At 43.9% G+C, this 17020-nt stretch overlaps 1 protein-coding gene across 38 annotated transcripts in view; it reads left to right on the top strand.

Annotated features, from left to right (window-relative positions):
- CELF2 (CUGBP Elav-like family member 2) overlaps positions 1-17020 on the top strand; it is a 1172172-nt gene that overhangs the window by 950106 nt on the left and 205046 nt on the right. For all 38 annotated transcript variants that reach the window (XM_085653524.1, XM_085653515.1, XM_085653510.1 and 35 more), the window contains one exon: positions 480-562. In XM_085653524.1, coding sequence (XP_085509650.1) covers positions 480-562 — 83 coding nt within the window. The remainder of the gene's footprint in view (positions 1-479; positions 563-17020) is intronic.

The following is a 17020-nucleotide window of genomic DNA, read 5'->3' as shown; positions in this document are numbered from 1 at the left end:
TTTGCAGAAGGACATGTGTGTGGTTAGTTGGCCGCAAGCTTCACAGTGGAATGAGATGGCATGAGATAGAGGGGCATGGGTGGCTAACCGGAAGAATCCGAACCACATTCTAACAGAGCAGACCTAGTTTTCGGGAAACATTGCATTGCACTCCAAAGAAAATTAGTACAATCCGGGGTAGTGATGTATCCGAGTATAAAGGATTCAGTAGATTGTGTTCAAGCATATAGACATAAAAGCGAGCATTCTCCATTCAGGGGGTTCAATTTATACTCTTGTTACTTCACAGAATAAACGTCTCTTGGACCGAGGCTACTAGAAAGCAGGGCGCAAAATACCACAACTGTATTTCTATTTCTGATTGTGTTCTGTAATTGTAAACAATCTCACAAAGTAATCGTTTCAATTTTCTGCTTTTTCTCCTAATTTTGGCGGCAGTGCATCACGGTCCCTGAATCCTTTTCGTTCTCTCTCCTTAGGTTGCTGTTTCGTCACATTTTATACAAGAAAAGCTGCACTCGAGGCACAGAATGCATTGCACAATATTAAAACATTACCTGGGGTGAGTACCTTTTGTTCTTGTTTACTACCACCCTTTCATGGTTTGGCCTCCTTCATGTGTTCTGGCTGCATATGAAACAGAAATCTGCCTAACAGATGCGGTGAGTCTGGCTTGCTAATGCTGACTCTCAATGAGAAGATTGTTTAGGGCAGACTTTATTGATGCAGTTGCCCAGATCACAGGTATCTTATACAGCTTTACAGTTTGTGAAGCAATCAACATCGGATATTGCTTGTGAGCAGGATGAACACAGGGCTGTGCCACAACACTACTGATGGGGAATGATTGCAGTAATGGCACGTTGATACAAATAGATGCTTAATAGAATTGTACATAATAATTTATTGTAGGTTTGCCATTGAAAGATGGCCGCGTGGAGAGGGAGCATTGTCTACAAACATTGGTGCATCCTGTACTCCAATTTCCATCATGATCTGTGTGCTTAAATTGTTGAAAAAACACTTGTTCATGCAGCAGTGTGATAACCAAGGGTCTAAAACATGTTGTGTGAGATAATGTGAGCAGTTCAACCTCTTTGCATCAGTCCTCATTGACAGAGTATATGAGGTTCTGCCCTTCGACAGCTGCTTACACAGCTGTATATTTCTCTGGCTTGTTTTTCTTTTCTCTGGGGCCATTTTGTGTTCTGCTCATCTGTGTAGCCAGGGTTTTGCTTTTTTGATGTCTAACAGTGTGGTTGGATGGGGTTGTGGGCATGTTCTTACGTGATTCTGATAAGTTCTGAGAGCAATGCTGTTTTATGTCCATTACCCAATCGCCTATAGAGTCTTTTCAACGTAGAACACTGAGCAGACAGGAGTACTTGGATTTGCCGCCAAAGACCTAGAGGTGTTTCTCATAGGTTTTATATATTCAGAAGGCCATACAATTGTATTAGTTGAGGCTGAGGGGGAGATGCAGCACTTTCAGAGTTCCTCTTAAATTGTTGGCCCTTGGTTGTTTAGAGTCAGAACATTCTTTGTGGAAGGATATTAACTCTGGGCTCCTGTAAGTTGAGCATAGTTTTGTCACCAAGTACATCTGCTTTTCGTTATCTTTTTTTCTCTCTGATCACACCCTAAAACGATTTCATCCAAATCAGGGGCACCAATGGACAATCATACAAAGAAAATAGAGTAGAAATTGGCTTGTGACAATACCTGCTGTCCAAGCACTCAAATACGCATGCAGTTGTACTGCGTTGCACCACCTCTTAATTTCCAATTCTGTTGACCCTTCTAACCTTGAGCAATTGATTTAACTCTATTTTCTTATGTTTCTCTACATTCTATTCCATTCAGCCCTGAACATTTTGCAGAAGACTCGAAATTGTATGTTATTTGATTATCCCTTTAGGATAGAAAAATGAATTCACATGCATCCTGAAGGATAGCAACTTAGAAAGAGACTAAATCATGAGTGCGTGAATATTTTATGTGAGGAGTTATTCATGGAGGCCTAGTTCCTTGGCTCACAAACCTGTAGGATGGCAACATTTATAAAAGATCAGTAGATGATTAGGCCTTCTGTGCTAATCTTGGAAGAACTAATCAAAGGAGAGACCTAAACGTGATGGACGATGTAGGTGTGGTTGATGTTCTGATCAATGGTTTCCACTTGTCAGTATCTGAGAAAAACCTAGGTAAATGGGTTATTCTCCAGTGTCTTATTTATCTTTTCTTCCAAAATTGGGAGTACAGAGAAACAGACCTTATAGCAGAATTCAATGTTTTATAAATCAAAGTGGATTTTTTTTACCAGACTCAAAGTGTCTTGAGGTGATTTAGTTAACTCTTGGTTTTACAAATCTCCTAACAAACACATTCACTCTTGCACTGGATCATGAATTCAATTCTCACTGTCACTGTTTTCGGCACAACTTCTCTCCCAGGTTGGAGCATGTTGGGTCATAACTAAATTAGGAAAACGGGGTTACAATAACCAGAATACGATAAGCAACAGCACACAATAAGAGTGTATTTATGGCATTTATATAAAGTTAGGGGCGTCAGGGTCTGGGGAAGAAGATGGGTTTTTATTTAGGTGATGTGCAGGGAAGAACTGGGTACAGTGCAATGATGCAAGATATCATGGTACTGTGCAGCGCTGCCAGAGTTTCAGTGCCATGAGTCTGGAAAGGGTGGATGTATCTGTAGAGGGGGAAGAGTGGTCGGTGGGAATGAGAGAATATGAGTGGGCAGGGAGGGGATATGTTAATGGAAGAAAGTGAGATGTAGTGGCTTGGGCAAGGTGAATAGGAGATGTTCAAATAAGAGATGCAAGTAAGAGAGACAGACATGGGGTAAAAGTATGAGCGATTTTAGATGGGTGGATCAAGGATGAGAGAAAGGTATGAGTAAATTAGAGCTAGAGGCTCGTGGCAGATATGCAGCGAGAAGTAAGGCAGGGTAGGTTTGCCGGTATAATTACGAGCTGCAGACAAGAGCAGAGAGGTAAAGAAAAGCACTGCATGGAAGAGAGAGGTGCAGGCGAGGGAAGATGCTAAGAAGATGAGTTTCAAGAGAGGGATGAGTGGTATATGAGAATGGAGAGATGAAAGTGATAGGTCCAGGAGCATAATAAGATGTTTGTAGAGTAGCAGGTGTATAATGAAGGCATGTAGGGCATGTGTAAGTGGTGGGGACAGCCGAACAAGACAGAGAAAGGTCCATGGAAGAAGTGCAGAGAAAGGGTGATGGTGAAGAGAGAGAAAAGGTGCACAGTAAGTTAAAGTGCTTCTTCTCACCACTCACACACACACACTGCACAATGGTTTAGTGCATGATATTTTTGTGTGCCACAAAAAGCCTTTGAAAACCCTGGAGGTGGGGCATTGGTGGCCAGTAGAACATGGCAGAGAAGGATCTTGAACAAATTTGCCTAACAAATAATGCACTAATCCATCACAATAATTAAGTATATTTCAAAGAGAGTTTGTAATTTTGTGGATTTCTGGCGTCTTTTCATTAATTTACCAATATTCAGGGAAATGTTCAATCAAAGTTTACATCTGTTAGATAGTAACTTGCATGCAAAATGATCTGGATTTGAGGGAAACTAGCGATACCCGCACAGAGGTCGCTAGAGATGGTGCAGATTATTTTGGGGCTCACCCAGAACAGCTTAAAAATGATGCCCCTGTTGCAGGGACACCTGACAGCAGTTCTCCCTTCCACAGGCACTGCTGCGTGTTCCCTGAAACAGTAGCAACCGAAATCTAATTAGCTCAGGTAACTTGAGGCATACTAATTGGGACAGGGCGCTTGTCAGAAATATGAACTTGTGCTCCCCCTTTGGGGTCTAGCTGCAGTTTTTATTTCCCAGAAAGAAAAAAATGCAGAACTAATTTAGGTATGAATAAAATATTCATTCTTTGCTTCCAAAGCTTGTGAAAGGGCAACTCTCCTAAGGAACTTGTCAGCCCTTTTTAAATGTCTGCGGACAGCGGGTCTGCCACAACACACCTTCAACTAGGTAGATATTGTAGACCAAAGGTAACACATTACGTATATTTCAATTTCACAAGACATGTAAAGCACTCGTGAGTAGACAGGAACATTTAAACCTTTTGGAAGCTTTGCCTGTGCAGCCAAGAAGCTGTGGATTATGCAGCATTTACATATATTGAAACCTGTGATGTTCTGCTAAGCATAATGCACTTACTGTGTGCCACTGTTAAATATCAGGTGCACTATGTAAAGTTACAAGAGGTTCAGGTAGTGTGCATTGTTAACTGAGATCCCGGTCCTGTGCACGGCTGCCAGAGATCCAGATGCTGTGCAGTGCTGCTAGAGTTCCAGGTCCTGAAGAGTGCTGCTAGAGAATCAGATGCTGTCCAGTGCTGCTAGGGTTCCAGGTCCTGAGTAGTGCTGCTGGAGATCTGGATAATGTGCAGAGCTACTACCCATCCGCGTTCTGTGCAACACCGCATATGATCTTTGTATTGCTAGTGATCCTAGAGATCGATCAAGCACTTTGCAGGACTGCCAGAAGTCTACATTCTCTTTAGTGCGACCATGTTTTCAGTTACTCTCCATTGCTGTGCTGACATCAATCAATATATTGTGAAAACCTCTGTGGAATACTTCCAGTTCTGAGTCTGTAAAATGATAGGGGCAGAAGCTAAATGCTTTTCTTATGAGCCCGCCAATGGGGGTGTCAAATCGGATGCCAAATATGGCTATTCTTGACTCTACCTTATGCCTCTTTCTTACATCTCCCTACACTTCATCTCTCTCTTACAGGTACTTTTTGATGTCCGATTTTTGGTCTCATTGATTTTGGACCTCTTGTGGACAATTGCTTACCACCAGTTGGCTTTATTGAGAACCTCATTTGCTTGCTTTTATTCAGTGACTTTTTCCCCCTCTTCTTGCGTTTGTCCCTTTCACGGAGTATCGCCTATTTACCATTTAATTAGCTGACTTGTATCCTTCCTTGCTCATATTTTAGGAACTACTTTTAACAAGACATGCAAGTGCTTAATTGCTTTCTCTTGTGGGCTTCCCTCTCAAATACCTGTCCTCTACTGCTTTTGCTTCACCTGTCCACCCTCAATTGCTGCAATACCCCTTGCAGTCCCTAAAGAAAATGCTTTTATTGAAAGTTTTGGAGGCCCTGGCTTCTGCCATTTGCTGCCAGACTGCACCACTGTCTAAAAGACACTTTTGTGCACCTGCGCTGCTCCCTCGTCCCTGCCACTCACGGTTGCTTCCTCAACTCACTCCTTTGTTGCGTCCCCAACCTTGCAGTCCTTTAATAGTATTTCACGTTTTTTCGTTTTTTTTTAGCAGCTGCTATTTTATGGTGGGTCGCTCCACATTGCTACAGGTGCTTTTGCACAAATAAAATGTATTTTTAGTTACGGATCCAAGTGGCGGTTGCCATCTTGGATCAGTAAATTAAAAAAAACAATGGTGCTTGCGTCATCCCATAGACAGGTGCATGTGTGTTGATACATCTTGTATGCACACACATTCAGCATAATGCGCCCCTCCTTTTTTTCAGATGCATTTTACTTTTGTCAATGCTAAATTTAATTGGCAAAAAAGCACTGGCAAAGCCAGTAGGTAAACAAGGCAAAACATGTTGGCTTTGAGAGTACATGTTCCCTTTTGCAATTGTTTGCTGTATTTTTCTTCTCCTTCCTTTTTAAAAAAAACCTTTTTGTGCCTTTGTCAGTTGCTCTGAGTCAAATTCTGTAAATACGCATTTGCTCCCAAAAATTCAGTGACCTTTCTCACTGCCTGCCACCACTTGCACAAATTAAGCTCTGGGTAGTTGCAAAGAACCAGGTCTTGTCTAGTGCAACCAGAGACGGAATGAAGATGTACACATTAACGCAAAGGTCCTTTGTTGGTAGAAGTGTTTCAAGTAAATGCTGCAGATACTTATGTGCAGACTTTGTACAACAGAGACATGTTGAGCATGGATGAAAAGAAACCTAAAGATGTCAGGTCCCATTTTTTTTACCAGTTGTGACAGCAGGTTTGTCGCCCAACATTGATTAGTGTTGAGAAAGTACCGTAAGGAGACAAGTCGAAGTTCCCCTCATGATGCACAGTATTTTGGCTGCTAGTGTCCATACTGACAGCCGAGGTGAGGGCTGAGGTCTGAGCAGCTATTAGAATCTTGATATGCTACAGTGCTCGCGGGAATGATGTTGAATCCTACAGAAAACAGACTGAGCCCTCATGTTGTTACTTGGCCTCGCTCATGGCAAGGTTTTCGATCAATATTTTTTAATAAAAAAGAAAGAAAACGAGAAAGCTCAAACCTGGCAGGACTGAACTTTATTGTACTAAATAAAAACCTATGAACTCGGCCTGGTCAGTGCAGTCCTCAGTGTGTGGCTTATGTGCTCAAATTCATTAAAATTCCCCCGAAACTGGAGTGGGGCTCCGTCGGCAGAATAAAGCCCACGGTGCTGCAAAATAAGCAGCGGTGCTTTCAAAGATACTTTGTCTGCCTGCACCTAATTGTGGAACGGAATTCACAGGCCTCTGCTAGGCCGGGGCGCGATATTCACAGATCACTAACTCGAGTCCTGTCACACGCTCCTCAAGCCCTGAAGACAGCCTAATGCATATTCTATCCGTGGACACGGCACTTGGTATTTGTGTGCATAAGCAGGACGGTTTCCCCCTACAATATCACGTTTTTGACATTTCCTTCCAAGTTATATGAATCCCTTTCTGAAATCTAGTCTCTCTGGGGACCTTTACCGTCGAGGATACTCTTCGTCCACTTAAAAAGTCACAGGCTATTGATTACTATTGAAAATAACAAGAAAATCTGTTTAAGCTGGTGAATGCGTGTTGTCTTTTGAAACCCAGTATGTCACAATTACATGATCTGGTGAGATTTATTTCCAAATTCTCATAAATTGGAGCAACTCTTACTAGACCTGGAACAAGGTGGTAACAAATCGTTGAAATTCGCAAACCTTTTCTGTGAGAAGGTTCCAGTTACTATTGTTTTGTGTTGTATTGTAACTGTATTTTCATAGCGCTTAGTGCCCCTGACAAGGCGCTGAAGTGGCTTACTCCGGGCAGCACGCTGCTTCGCATCCCAACGTTAGTGATTAATCCAGTGTTTTTTTGCTGTTCTTGGTTGTTGGGTTTAGTCTTGTGCTCTCAAGGAGACCATGCAGTTATTGCAGTGGCTTTGAAGTGGATTTGAAGTGGATTACATTAGAAGGAGTTTGGTGTGATCATTAAATGAGGGTATGTGACTTTATGCAGTTGGTTGACGGGATTCGTAGATGAGCGACCTGAGAAAAGATATTGCTAAGTTTCAGAGTCTGACTTTCAAAGATGGGATAAGTTGTGATCTTTGAGATGAGGTGTGGGCAGTTTGCAGAACTCCAAAGAATAAAATATTAGGTATTGAGGCAAACATGCACTTGTACTCACAGAAGAGGGCCATGATGGAAAGTAAGGCGAAGGTCATTCAAAGGAAAAGGAGATGCAACAATCCATGGTTTTAAGTCAATGTCAACCTTTTCATGCAGGGTTTTAGGAACATAGAACATACTTCTGAGATACCAAACATTCTGAGGAGACAAAACTGTAGAAAGAAACATCAGTATTTGTATGTGAGATTGTGCTATATCAGGTACGTTGTTAGGCCCTAGGATCAGACAAACAGTCTGTCGACTGCTGGGTTGGAAGCTAAAGTAAAGGGTGGATGCTCACATAGGGAACTATCTAGAGCCTTAGGCTGTGCTTAAATGAAGCAGTAACCTCATGATGAAAGCAATGTGAAACAATAAATAAGGTAAATAATGCAAGCATCTGAAAGGAGATTCTGCAAATTTTGGAGCATATGTCTTCTGATGTTTATCCATAAAGTTTGTCTCATAGTATTAAGTAGCAAAGCAAAGTGGGATCCATTTGGATGGCCCTATGTCTAGCACGCACAGGATGGGAGTAAGCACAGTTTCTAAGACAGTGGAAGTGTATTGTCTTCATTCCCATGGCTGGAGGAAAGAGACCCAGACACTGGAGTGAGAAAGGAGAGACAAGTCTAGCTTTTGAAATTCCACAAGACCTTCTGTTTGACAAAAAGATGCAGATTAGACTTACCAAGCACAGTCATTTGATAGATGGCAGGGATGAAGGCTGGGCCGGCAATTTCTGTTTTTCAAGGCAAAGTAGTTTATGAAATCTCACCCTTCATTGCACCCATGATGTGGGTGCTCCACCCAGGGGTGTAGCTTGAAGGAGAGGAGTGGGGTGGGGGGGATTACCCTCCCCTTCCCCCCAATTAAATGTATTTTCTGAAAAGTAGTTAGATACAGGTGCTTTCAGTCAGGTAGTGTGAGGTGTCTGTCGGATTTCACCAGGAAGTTTTACACACACACACACACAAAAACGCACACATAATCTCTCCCTCTCTCTAATGTTAATGTCCTCAAAATTGTTGGTTATTTTACTAAAATATTGTACTTTCTCTCACTTAGTACTCCAATCAATCCACATTCCCCTCCCTATCCACTGCCCCTCACGACCCTCTTGTGTGTCTCTTGTCGTACAAAGTATTTTACAATTGTAAGACAGTGGGATTGTTGGAAAATCTGTAGCTCACACTCCCTCCCTAATCTTCCTGACCAAACTATGCCCCTGGCTTCACCTGAGAGCCATCCCTGGTGGTTTCTGCGTTGAGAAACATCACTTTACTGTTGAACTAGGCCTCAAGCCTCTACAAAAACATTGATATTGTCAGTCCCTGCTCCAAGCACAGTAGTTTACTCTGCATGGTCAGATTTGGTGCTCCTTGTGAAGTTTGCATTGCTGGCATGGATCTCAGTCTGGCACCTCTCACAAACACAATTCACGAGCTCACAACTCAAGCTCATTTAAGCTATTCAGTTTAGAGGTGGATTGTAGTACAAAAGACGCCCACTGTCTTCAGACTTCTTGTGTGACCATTTTGCCTGCTCAACCTGATTTATTTGCCCTCCTACTGAGACCCTGGGTCCGTACTGCTCATAACACCCCAGCTAAAAGTACTAATTTCCTAGAAGAATGGAGTAAAATCTTTCTCCTCACTTCACACATAGCACTATATGATTACTACATTTTTCCAGAATGTATAGTGCTCTGCTGCCCACATGGCAAGGTGAACACTGAATAGATCTCTTATAGAATTGGAATATAGAACTTTATTTGGGTAACAATGAATAACGGTGATTAGTTTCACGAATGGAATACTTTGCCTCCCCCAATGCCTATATGGCAGCTCCCTGAGACAACCTGGAAGATCCAGTCTTCCGCAAAGCGCAGGAGTCCCACATACGGTGATATTTCACTGAAAACCACAACACAGCATCCATTAGGACAATTGAATGGGACCCCTTTAAGGTGTTCACAAGGAGGGGTGGGGGTGGCTTTCCTGCAGTAGATAGTGGGGGTCCATAAGACACTACATAAAGAGATTTCTGAGATGGAGCGGCTTCTGCCTTTACGGGAGAAAGTTGCAGTCTGCAAAACCACTAAGTAACCCACGCTCACAAAGGCCAAGATACAACACGCCACGCTCCAACTTTGCTGCTTATGCCGCCAAAACGCATAGAGAAGGTGATAAAGCAGGTCTCCTCCACTCTTGGCTGATCCAACAGAAAATTCCCTCGAGTCCTATTTTGGAAATTATCTCACATTTGGGTGCTACACTCTTTGCACAAAGTGACATTCTCCAGGCATTTCTCAGGTACTACTCAGCTGTATCTTAGTCAGCCCCTCCATGTCTGCAGGCGTGTTTGAAGCCTTTCTATCTAGCCTCACCCTCACCAACATATCTGACCCTACCTGAGATTTCCTGGATGCTGTGATCTTGGCTGCTGACGTCAAATGGGCTGTTCAAGACCTTGCCAGAAATAAACGCCCCAGGCCTTGATGGGCTGCCAATAGAATACTATAGCACCTTTTCTAACAGCCCAGCACCTCACCTCTCAGAGATGTTCATTGATGCTCTGAAAACTGGGAAACTGCCCCAGTCTCTCCGTGAGTTTCTCCTAGCCTCCATTCTCAAACCTGAGAGGGGCCACACCAACCTGTTATCTTACCAACCAATCACTATTCTTGGAGCGGATTGCAAGATCCTAGGGAAGGTTTTTTCTAACAGGTACACTCAGGTTCCCCCTGAGCTCATTCATCCAGATCAAAATGGCTTAGTCCCAGGACACAGTACCTCCCACAACATTAGGTGCCTCTTTCATATTCAAGATCAGATGCAGGGGTGTCTCCCGCACGTAGCCTATCTAATATTGGATCTGAAGAAGGCGTTTGATTTGCTTGCTCGGGACTACCTCTTTCACGACCTTGCCCGAATCGGTGTAGGCAAGTGCTTGCTAGCATCACAAAACTGCTATACACCAACCCCACCTCCTGGATATGCTTGGGCCAACTCATCTCACCCCTTTCCCATGGGACAAGGAACTAGGCAGGGATGCCCCTTATCCCCTCTGCTTTTTGTGATGGTAATGGAACCCCTTGTCACCAGACAGCAGTAGGAGGGTCAGACTTGGGATATTCCCCTGGTCAACATAACACATGCGGTGTCCCTCTATGCAGACGACTTACCATTCTACCTACGAAACATCCACACTTATCTTTCCCCAATACACATCACGCTAAATTATTTTGGCCTGAGCAGCAGGGTTCCAAGTCTACTAGGCTAAATGATTCATATACCCACTCTGCCCCAGCTAGATCCCACCCAAGTACGACATGGAGACATCTCACTCAGATGGCAAGAGATTTCAGTCTGATATCTTGGAATATGCCTTAATCACTCCCTGACCAATCTGTATGATTGCAATCTGACGACTGCTCTGACTGCCATAAGATCCCAGGTACTATTCTGGAAGAATTTGCCTCTAGCCACTATCAGAAAGATAGCACAGTCAAAGATAGTAATCGTTCCCCAATTCTTCTGTTACTTTGCAATCCTTCCCATAGTCCCACCTGAAAGCATTTTCAGCAATCTAGATACACTGCTATGTGGCCTCATCTGGGAAAATTAACGCTGCCGAATAGCCCTGAAAAAATTGCAGCTGTTGGTTGGGGTGGCTTGAGTGCCCCCTCCTTCGAAGCTTACTTCCTGGATGCGCTGTTACAATGGGTGGTGTGCTGCATAGCTGGGCGTAAAGCTTAGTTGAAACATGTCATGGACCTGGCCCCTTGTCCCCAACCATAGTACAGGGCTTCCTGCTCTCCAAAGTAAAGTCATGCGTCCATCCCCTTGGTCTCTACAGATGTTGGTGACTTGTAAATGGCTGGCCTGAGTTCAACACATCACAAGTCAAACCCCCTCATATGCTCCGGCGATTTCCCTATTGGACTTCCCCGATTTCCCTATTGGACTTCCCCGGCTTCCCTGGCTTTTACTTGCACTGGAGTTACAGAGCTGGCAGGAGCAGTCGCCGGCCGCTATAGTGGACCTCTTCTCAAATGGGCATCTCCTCACCTTTTACCAACTTATCACTCACCTACAGAGAATTGTCCATCACTTGTCAGAACCTTGGATCACACATGATGTAGAACCCAACACTCACACTATTATATTAGCCTTGTACAGCGTGGGGGAAGGCAGACACTTGATTATGTGGATATATAAGGGCATTTGGGAGTTCACCGGCGCTCAACTAATTGCTTTGTGAGGCAAGTAGGAAGGCAACTTTGGGAGGGCACTACATGACATGGAGTGGAAGCAGGCCTTAGAGTCACTCCAACAAGTGTCTAGGAATGCCCGCTTTAAAAACCTAAAATTCTCAATTCACCACCAAGCCTATCAACTCAACCGCTATTTTTCCACAGCGCACCTGTGCTGTCCCCGTTTGCACACACCAGATGCGGATCTACACCACATATTGTGGTCCTGGCCAGCCATTATATATTACTGGCAGCCAATCCATGACACGTTGCAAGAGGTCACAGCACTCCCCAACATTTACATATGGGAGGCATGCGCTGTAGATCTCTTTAAATGTAGGAAATGTTGCAAGGTGAGGATACACTTTGTAGACATGGCGCTTGTACTGGCTAAGAGGGTGCTTACTCTGTAGTGGAGGGCTGCGTTGGCACTTCCAGTGGGGGCGTGGCTTGGAGCAATGCAAAAATGGGGGGGGGGGGCTGAGGAGGAAGCCCTATGTTACGAAGAGGTCCGCCACCTTTGTAAGCACCCCATCTCTCCAGAATGGGATGCTCTTCTTACCCATTTCTTATAACTCACAAGCAATGATGACCTTCCCCCGTGAACTACATCTGCCTCAATCAGCCCATCAACAGCACCTGAGCCTCCCCGTCCCACTCTACCTCCTTGACCCTCTCACTCCACCCGCGCACCCCACAATCTTCCACTCTACTCCTTTCCTGTCGGCGTGAATAGGCCCGTCGCCCCACCCCTTCAAGGCACTATTAGCTCCACTGCCTAGGTCGAGCTCAAATTCAGCTCAAAATATCAAAGGGTGCAAAGAATTAATGCTTGTGTCAAACTATGTGTGACATTCTGTGTCTCAGCGAGCGGCTCTTTGAACAAACTATAATGCCTGGAAATTGTGGCATAGATGAGGAAAAAAACTAAAAAAGTCTTTAGACTATTTAGAATCAGCAATAGATGAGCAAGGCATCAAAGAAGCATGGGCATGTAGTATGGTAAGAGCAGCCTTCTTTCGAATAACCAATTCCTCAACAAAGTTTCTGTCTCATCCGCAGGACAAGAATACATTTGCAAAGAGACGACATGCTTGGACAGCAGTTAACACATTTAGAAGTCCCAAGAGTATTTGACAACCCATTGTTCTTTGGCCTTAAAAGGCTTGTTCATGTTATACTGCTTTGGGAATTTTGACACAAAAGATCTTACACCAACATGGAAAGGTAGCTTGTCACAACCAAGCTGTCAACTATGGGGATACAAATTAGAGACACTTACCCACATCTTTTGCTCCTGCCCAGGAGTTATGGGGCAAAGAAGAATGCTACTCAAACCACTTTTTTTGCAAATCCATATTCATACCTGCAGGCAAGCTGTCACTGCCTGGCTGAGTGGAGACTCAAAACCCCTAGTCTGTCAGCGAATAAAATTCCTGAGTCTGGCAAATATTCAGTTTGGTGGTACTTCAGTTTATAGTTGCTAAGTACGTTAGTTTTAGATGAGGCTATTCAACCTTTATTGCACTTGCCCTCTATAGTCTGCTTAAAATCAACAAGGAGGTGGTGGGCATCAGCGTGCATCCTTCTGATTACAAAAGCCAGATAGGGGCAAAAAAAGTAATTTGAAATAAAATCATGACCTTCTTCCACAATGCATAGGCACTTCAAAAGTACGCCGATGGAGCATAATCAACAACAAAAAGGAATGATTACATTAGAGACTGATAGTCCATGCTCTTCCGGTAAAACCGGATGTTTTACACCCCACACAGTTACCTTCTCAAAACACTTAGTTAATTTATGTAATGGCTTTTATTAATCACACAATAAATGTATTACTATTAATGTAATCTCCACTGCTGACACTCACCTGGATCCATCCTGACAGGGTCGGACTGGGAACCGAAACCGGCCCTGGCAAACTGCTCGACCGGCACCCCCTGGGGTGAGGGGGGGTGCAGCCTAGCAGTTTACGAGGGCTGGTTTCGGCCCATATTGTTACAGGGGGCCGATAATGCTGACCCCGGTAACAAAAACGGCCCCCATGGGCCCAAAACCGGCTCCCACCCTAGTGGCCCACCAGGGAAATGCCCGGTGCCTGCTACAGCCAGTCCAGCACTGCATCCTGACGCTACCCCATCACATGGACCCCCCCCCCCCCGAATCGTTTCCTCTCACCCCCCAAGATCCGAACCCCACGCCTTTTGGGTAAATTGCATTATTGTATTTTGAGTACCTACGTACATTGTTTCATAAGATTAAGGATGGCTTTTGGCTTATGTTTTAAATTCATGCTCCTCAGCGGTAGCTCTTCAATACGGGGAGTAGTATTGCTGTTCATCGCCTTGCATCCCAAATCTATGGAGGCATTAATTGTTGTATTTATTTATTTAGATGTAAACCCAAAAAAAACACTTCAAAAAACAGTAATGATTTTCACCAAGGGATTCTGAGTGGTATCAAATAGACAAAAACAGAGAAGCTCAAGTTTTCTAGAATGTCACACAGAACACCGAGGGGAGAAACATTCATTGGTCACGTTTTACCTATGTATAATTTTATGTTATATAGAGCTACCAAAAATCAGCTTCCCTGCTTTCAACTGCTATGCAGGAGCAGAGGAGTGATGGGGGAACCATACATAACATGACCTCTCCTGCCTGTCCCAAATGTAAAAAAGAAAAATACCTGTCGTTCTGCCACACATCTCCATCACCCTCTGTGCCTTCCTTCCTGAGCACCACCCAAAGCTGTGCTAGAGCCAGCGTTTCACTGACAGGCTCTGAGCAAGTCTTATCAGAGCAGTCAAGTAATCCAGGGGGTAACAAAGGTCCCAGTAGACCCCGCGGTGTGGGGGAACCCCTGGATTTCCCATATTGGAGGGGTCCCCCTCAGCCCATACTGGTGTGAGTGCAAGGGGCCCCTTCAGCATATCTTGCAGGCCCCCCTCACATTTTGTTATGCCACTGACGTAATCCTTTATGATGAAGCCACAGTGGGCAGCAGCTTTTGTTTACTCTTGCTGTGTCATTGCAGTGACTTGCCAGATATGGAATTTGGTATTCACAAAAGTGGCACTTAGTGAGAGTCATAAATAGAATTGTAGATGGGTAACAGTGAAATACAGGGATTTTTTTTTTATTGAGGGGTTCTATGTGACATCAAATAGACAACAAGTGTAAAGACGAGGGTAAAAAACATTCTCCTAACTCACAGTTAACCGTCTATAATTTTATGTATGGCTTCCCAAATCATCTGCCTCTGCTTTCAACTGCTATTCAGGGGCAGAAGAGACATTCATAACATAGAATGAGAGGCAGGTATCTGATTTACAGGGATATTTTTCAACAATAGGTTCTGAGTGACATCAAATAGACAACAAGAGCAAAGCTTGAGTTTTCTGTGATGTCACTCCGAGGACAAACTGAAAAACACTCCAATAATTCCCTTTTTACCCATCTGTGATTTTATGTTGTGTATAGCCCCCAGAATAATTTGCCTCTGCTTTCACCTGCTGCCTGTGCCTTTCCTTCCCTCTCCTCCAAACACTGGGCACCTTGCTTTGCAGTGCTGCTCTCACAGGCTCTCAGACAACCCAGCCAGAGTAGCTTGGAATTTATTTATGATGTAACAACAGCAGTTAACAAGTCTTGTTACCCACTGCTGCTCGCCATAGCAGTGAGTTACTGGATTTAGAAAACAAATAGTACTGTCAATATCCACAATGCTATTTCTCTGAGTCTTCATCAGTGCATTGGAACCTACTTTCAATGTAGGTGTGGATGAGACAATAGGGGCTGTATCATTCAAATGATATAACAACTTCAGTTTATCTTGGTGGTTTTTTCTCCTTTCCTAATGCACTCAGTTATATTATAGCATAGAGGAGAACCCTCTGGTGCTGGTTCCATACAAAAACGATCTTTTTCAAGGTGAAAGTAAGTCACTTACATGCTAGTCACAAGGGCACTAAAGACTAATTATCTAGGTTCATCATGCCATGAGAAGCAATATAGGTCCAAAAATACACGGTTATCTATTCTATATCCTCTATCGAGAAGTATGTAAGTATAAGATGGTACTTTTGTTTCTTTTCTAAAACAAAAGTTATTACTTCTACTCTTAGCTACACATGGTGGTTCCGGGCCTGTGATCCATGCTGCTGTCAGAAAACACTGGCCAGTGTGTTGGACTGGCATCCTGGAGGGTAGGGGAATTCTTGGTCCAGCTCCAGGGAAAAGCCACTGGGTCCTGAAAGGAAAAGTGGACTTGATGCACACTGCAGGTAAAGAGACTCCAGGCCCTACTGAACACATACCTCCTTCTGGTGGCTCATAAGCATGCTATGCCTTCTTTCAACATGTGGTTGAAATATACTCGGGGACTCACGTTGGATACCACTATTCTAGGTCCCTCAGGTATTTCACTGCATTCTGCCATCCTAGCAACAGATGGAAACGTTACAATAAATTGCACACTACCCAACTCGAACATGGTTTCCTAAGAAATTCACTGTTTCCCATCGGGTGGATGCTGACACACGAGCTGTGCTTCTTTTTGCCCATATCTACAATCTACTAGGCTGTGCATTCTAAATTTACCCGGACATGCATATCAGTCCTCGTAATGGTTGTTTGCACATTACAGGGCTCAGTGCATCCTTGTGTAGGGGCATAAACTTAAAACAGTGGGTGGTGTCTGATGGATGGCTACAATTGAATATCTCTCTCTTTAAACACATTTCAATGGACATTAATGATGCCTCCCTGGGACACCCTTTCGGCAATCCCATAAGAAAAGCATGTGTTACCTTAACATATGGCAATGCTTTTAGTTAGGGTGACCAGGCGTCCCAGATTTGCCGTGACAGTCCCGGTTTTCACCAGCTGTCCCGGCTGATTTCCGGAATTTTAGCGGCGGTGCCTTTTCATGTTTTCCAAAGCAGGGCTAGTTAACAGCTGTTATAAGAAAGCAGTTTGATTGAGGGGCATATTGCCTTTAAAAATTTAATTCTATTTGTTTTTCATCATTTCTCTATAATTCTATGCTGATGAGAGCTTTCATTCTGTGCGCTTGGTTGAAGTAAAATTGTAGTCCTTCTATTTTAGTGGAATGTCCTGGTTTATGTCTTTAAAATTCTGGCCACTCTACTTATAGGGGTTTTTAGTTCTCGCCTAGCAACGCAGCACATTCGCTGCGCGCCTTGGTGAGATCTATTGTTGTGGGTTTTGCTTCCGAAGGGGGACACGCAATGTGCACGTGTACAGACAAGTCTCTTTTGCTGAGGAGATGTGTACGCGTA

The sequence above is a fragment of the Triturus cristatus genome, chromosome 4_1, assembly GCF_964204655.1.
Source record: "Triturus cristatus chromosome 4_1, aTriCri1.1, whole genome shotgun sequence".
Taxonomy (NCBI): Eukaryota; Metazoa; Chordata; class Amphibia; order Caudata; family Salamandridae; genus Triturus; species Triturus cristatus.
The sequence above is the reverse complement of the archived record's forward strand: the minus strand, read 5'-3'. Positions and strand labels throughout refer to the sequence as shown.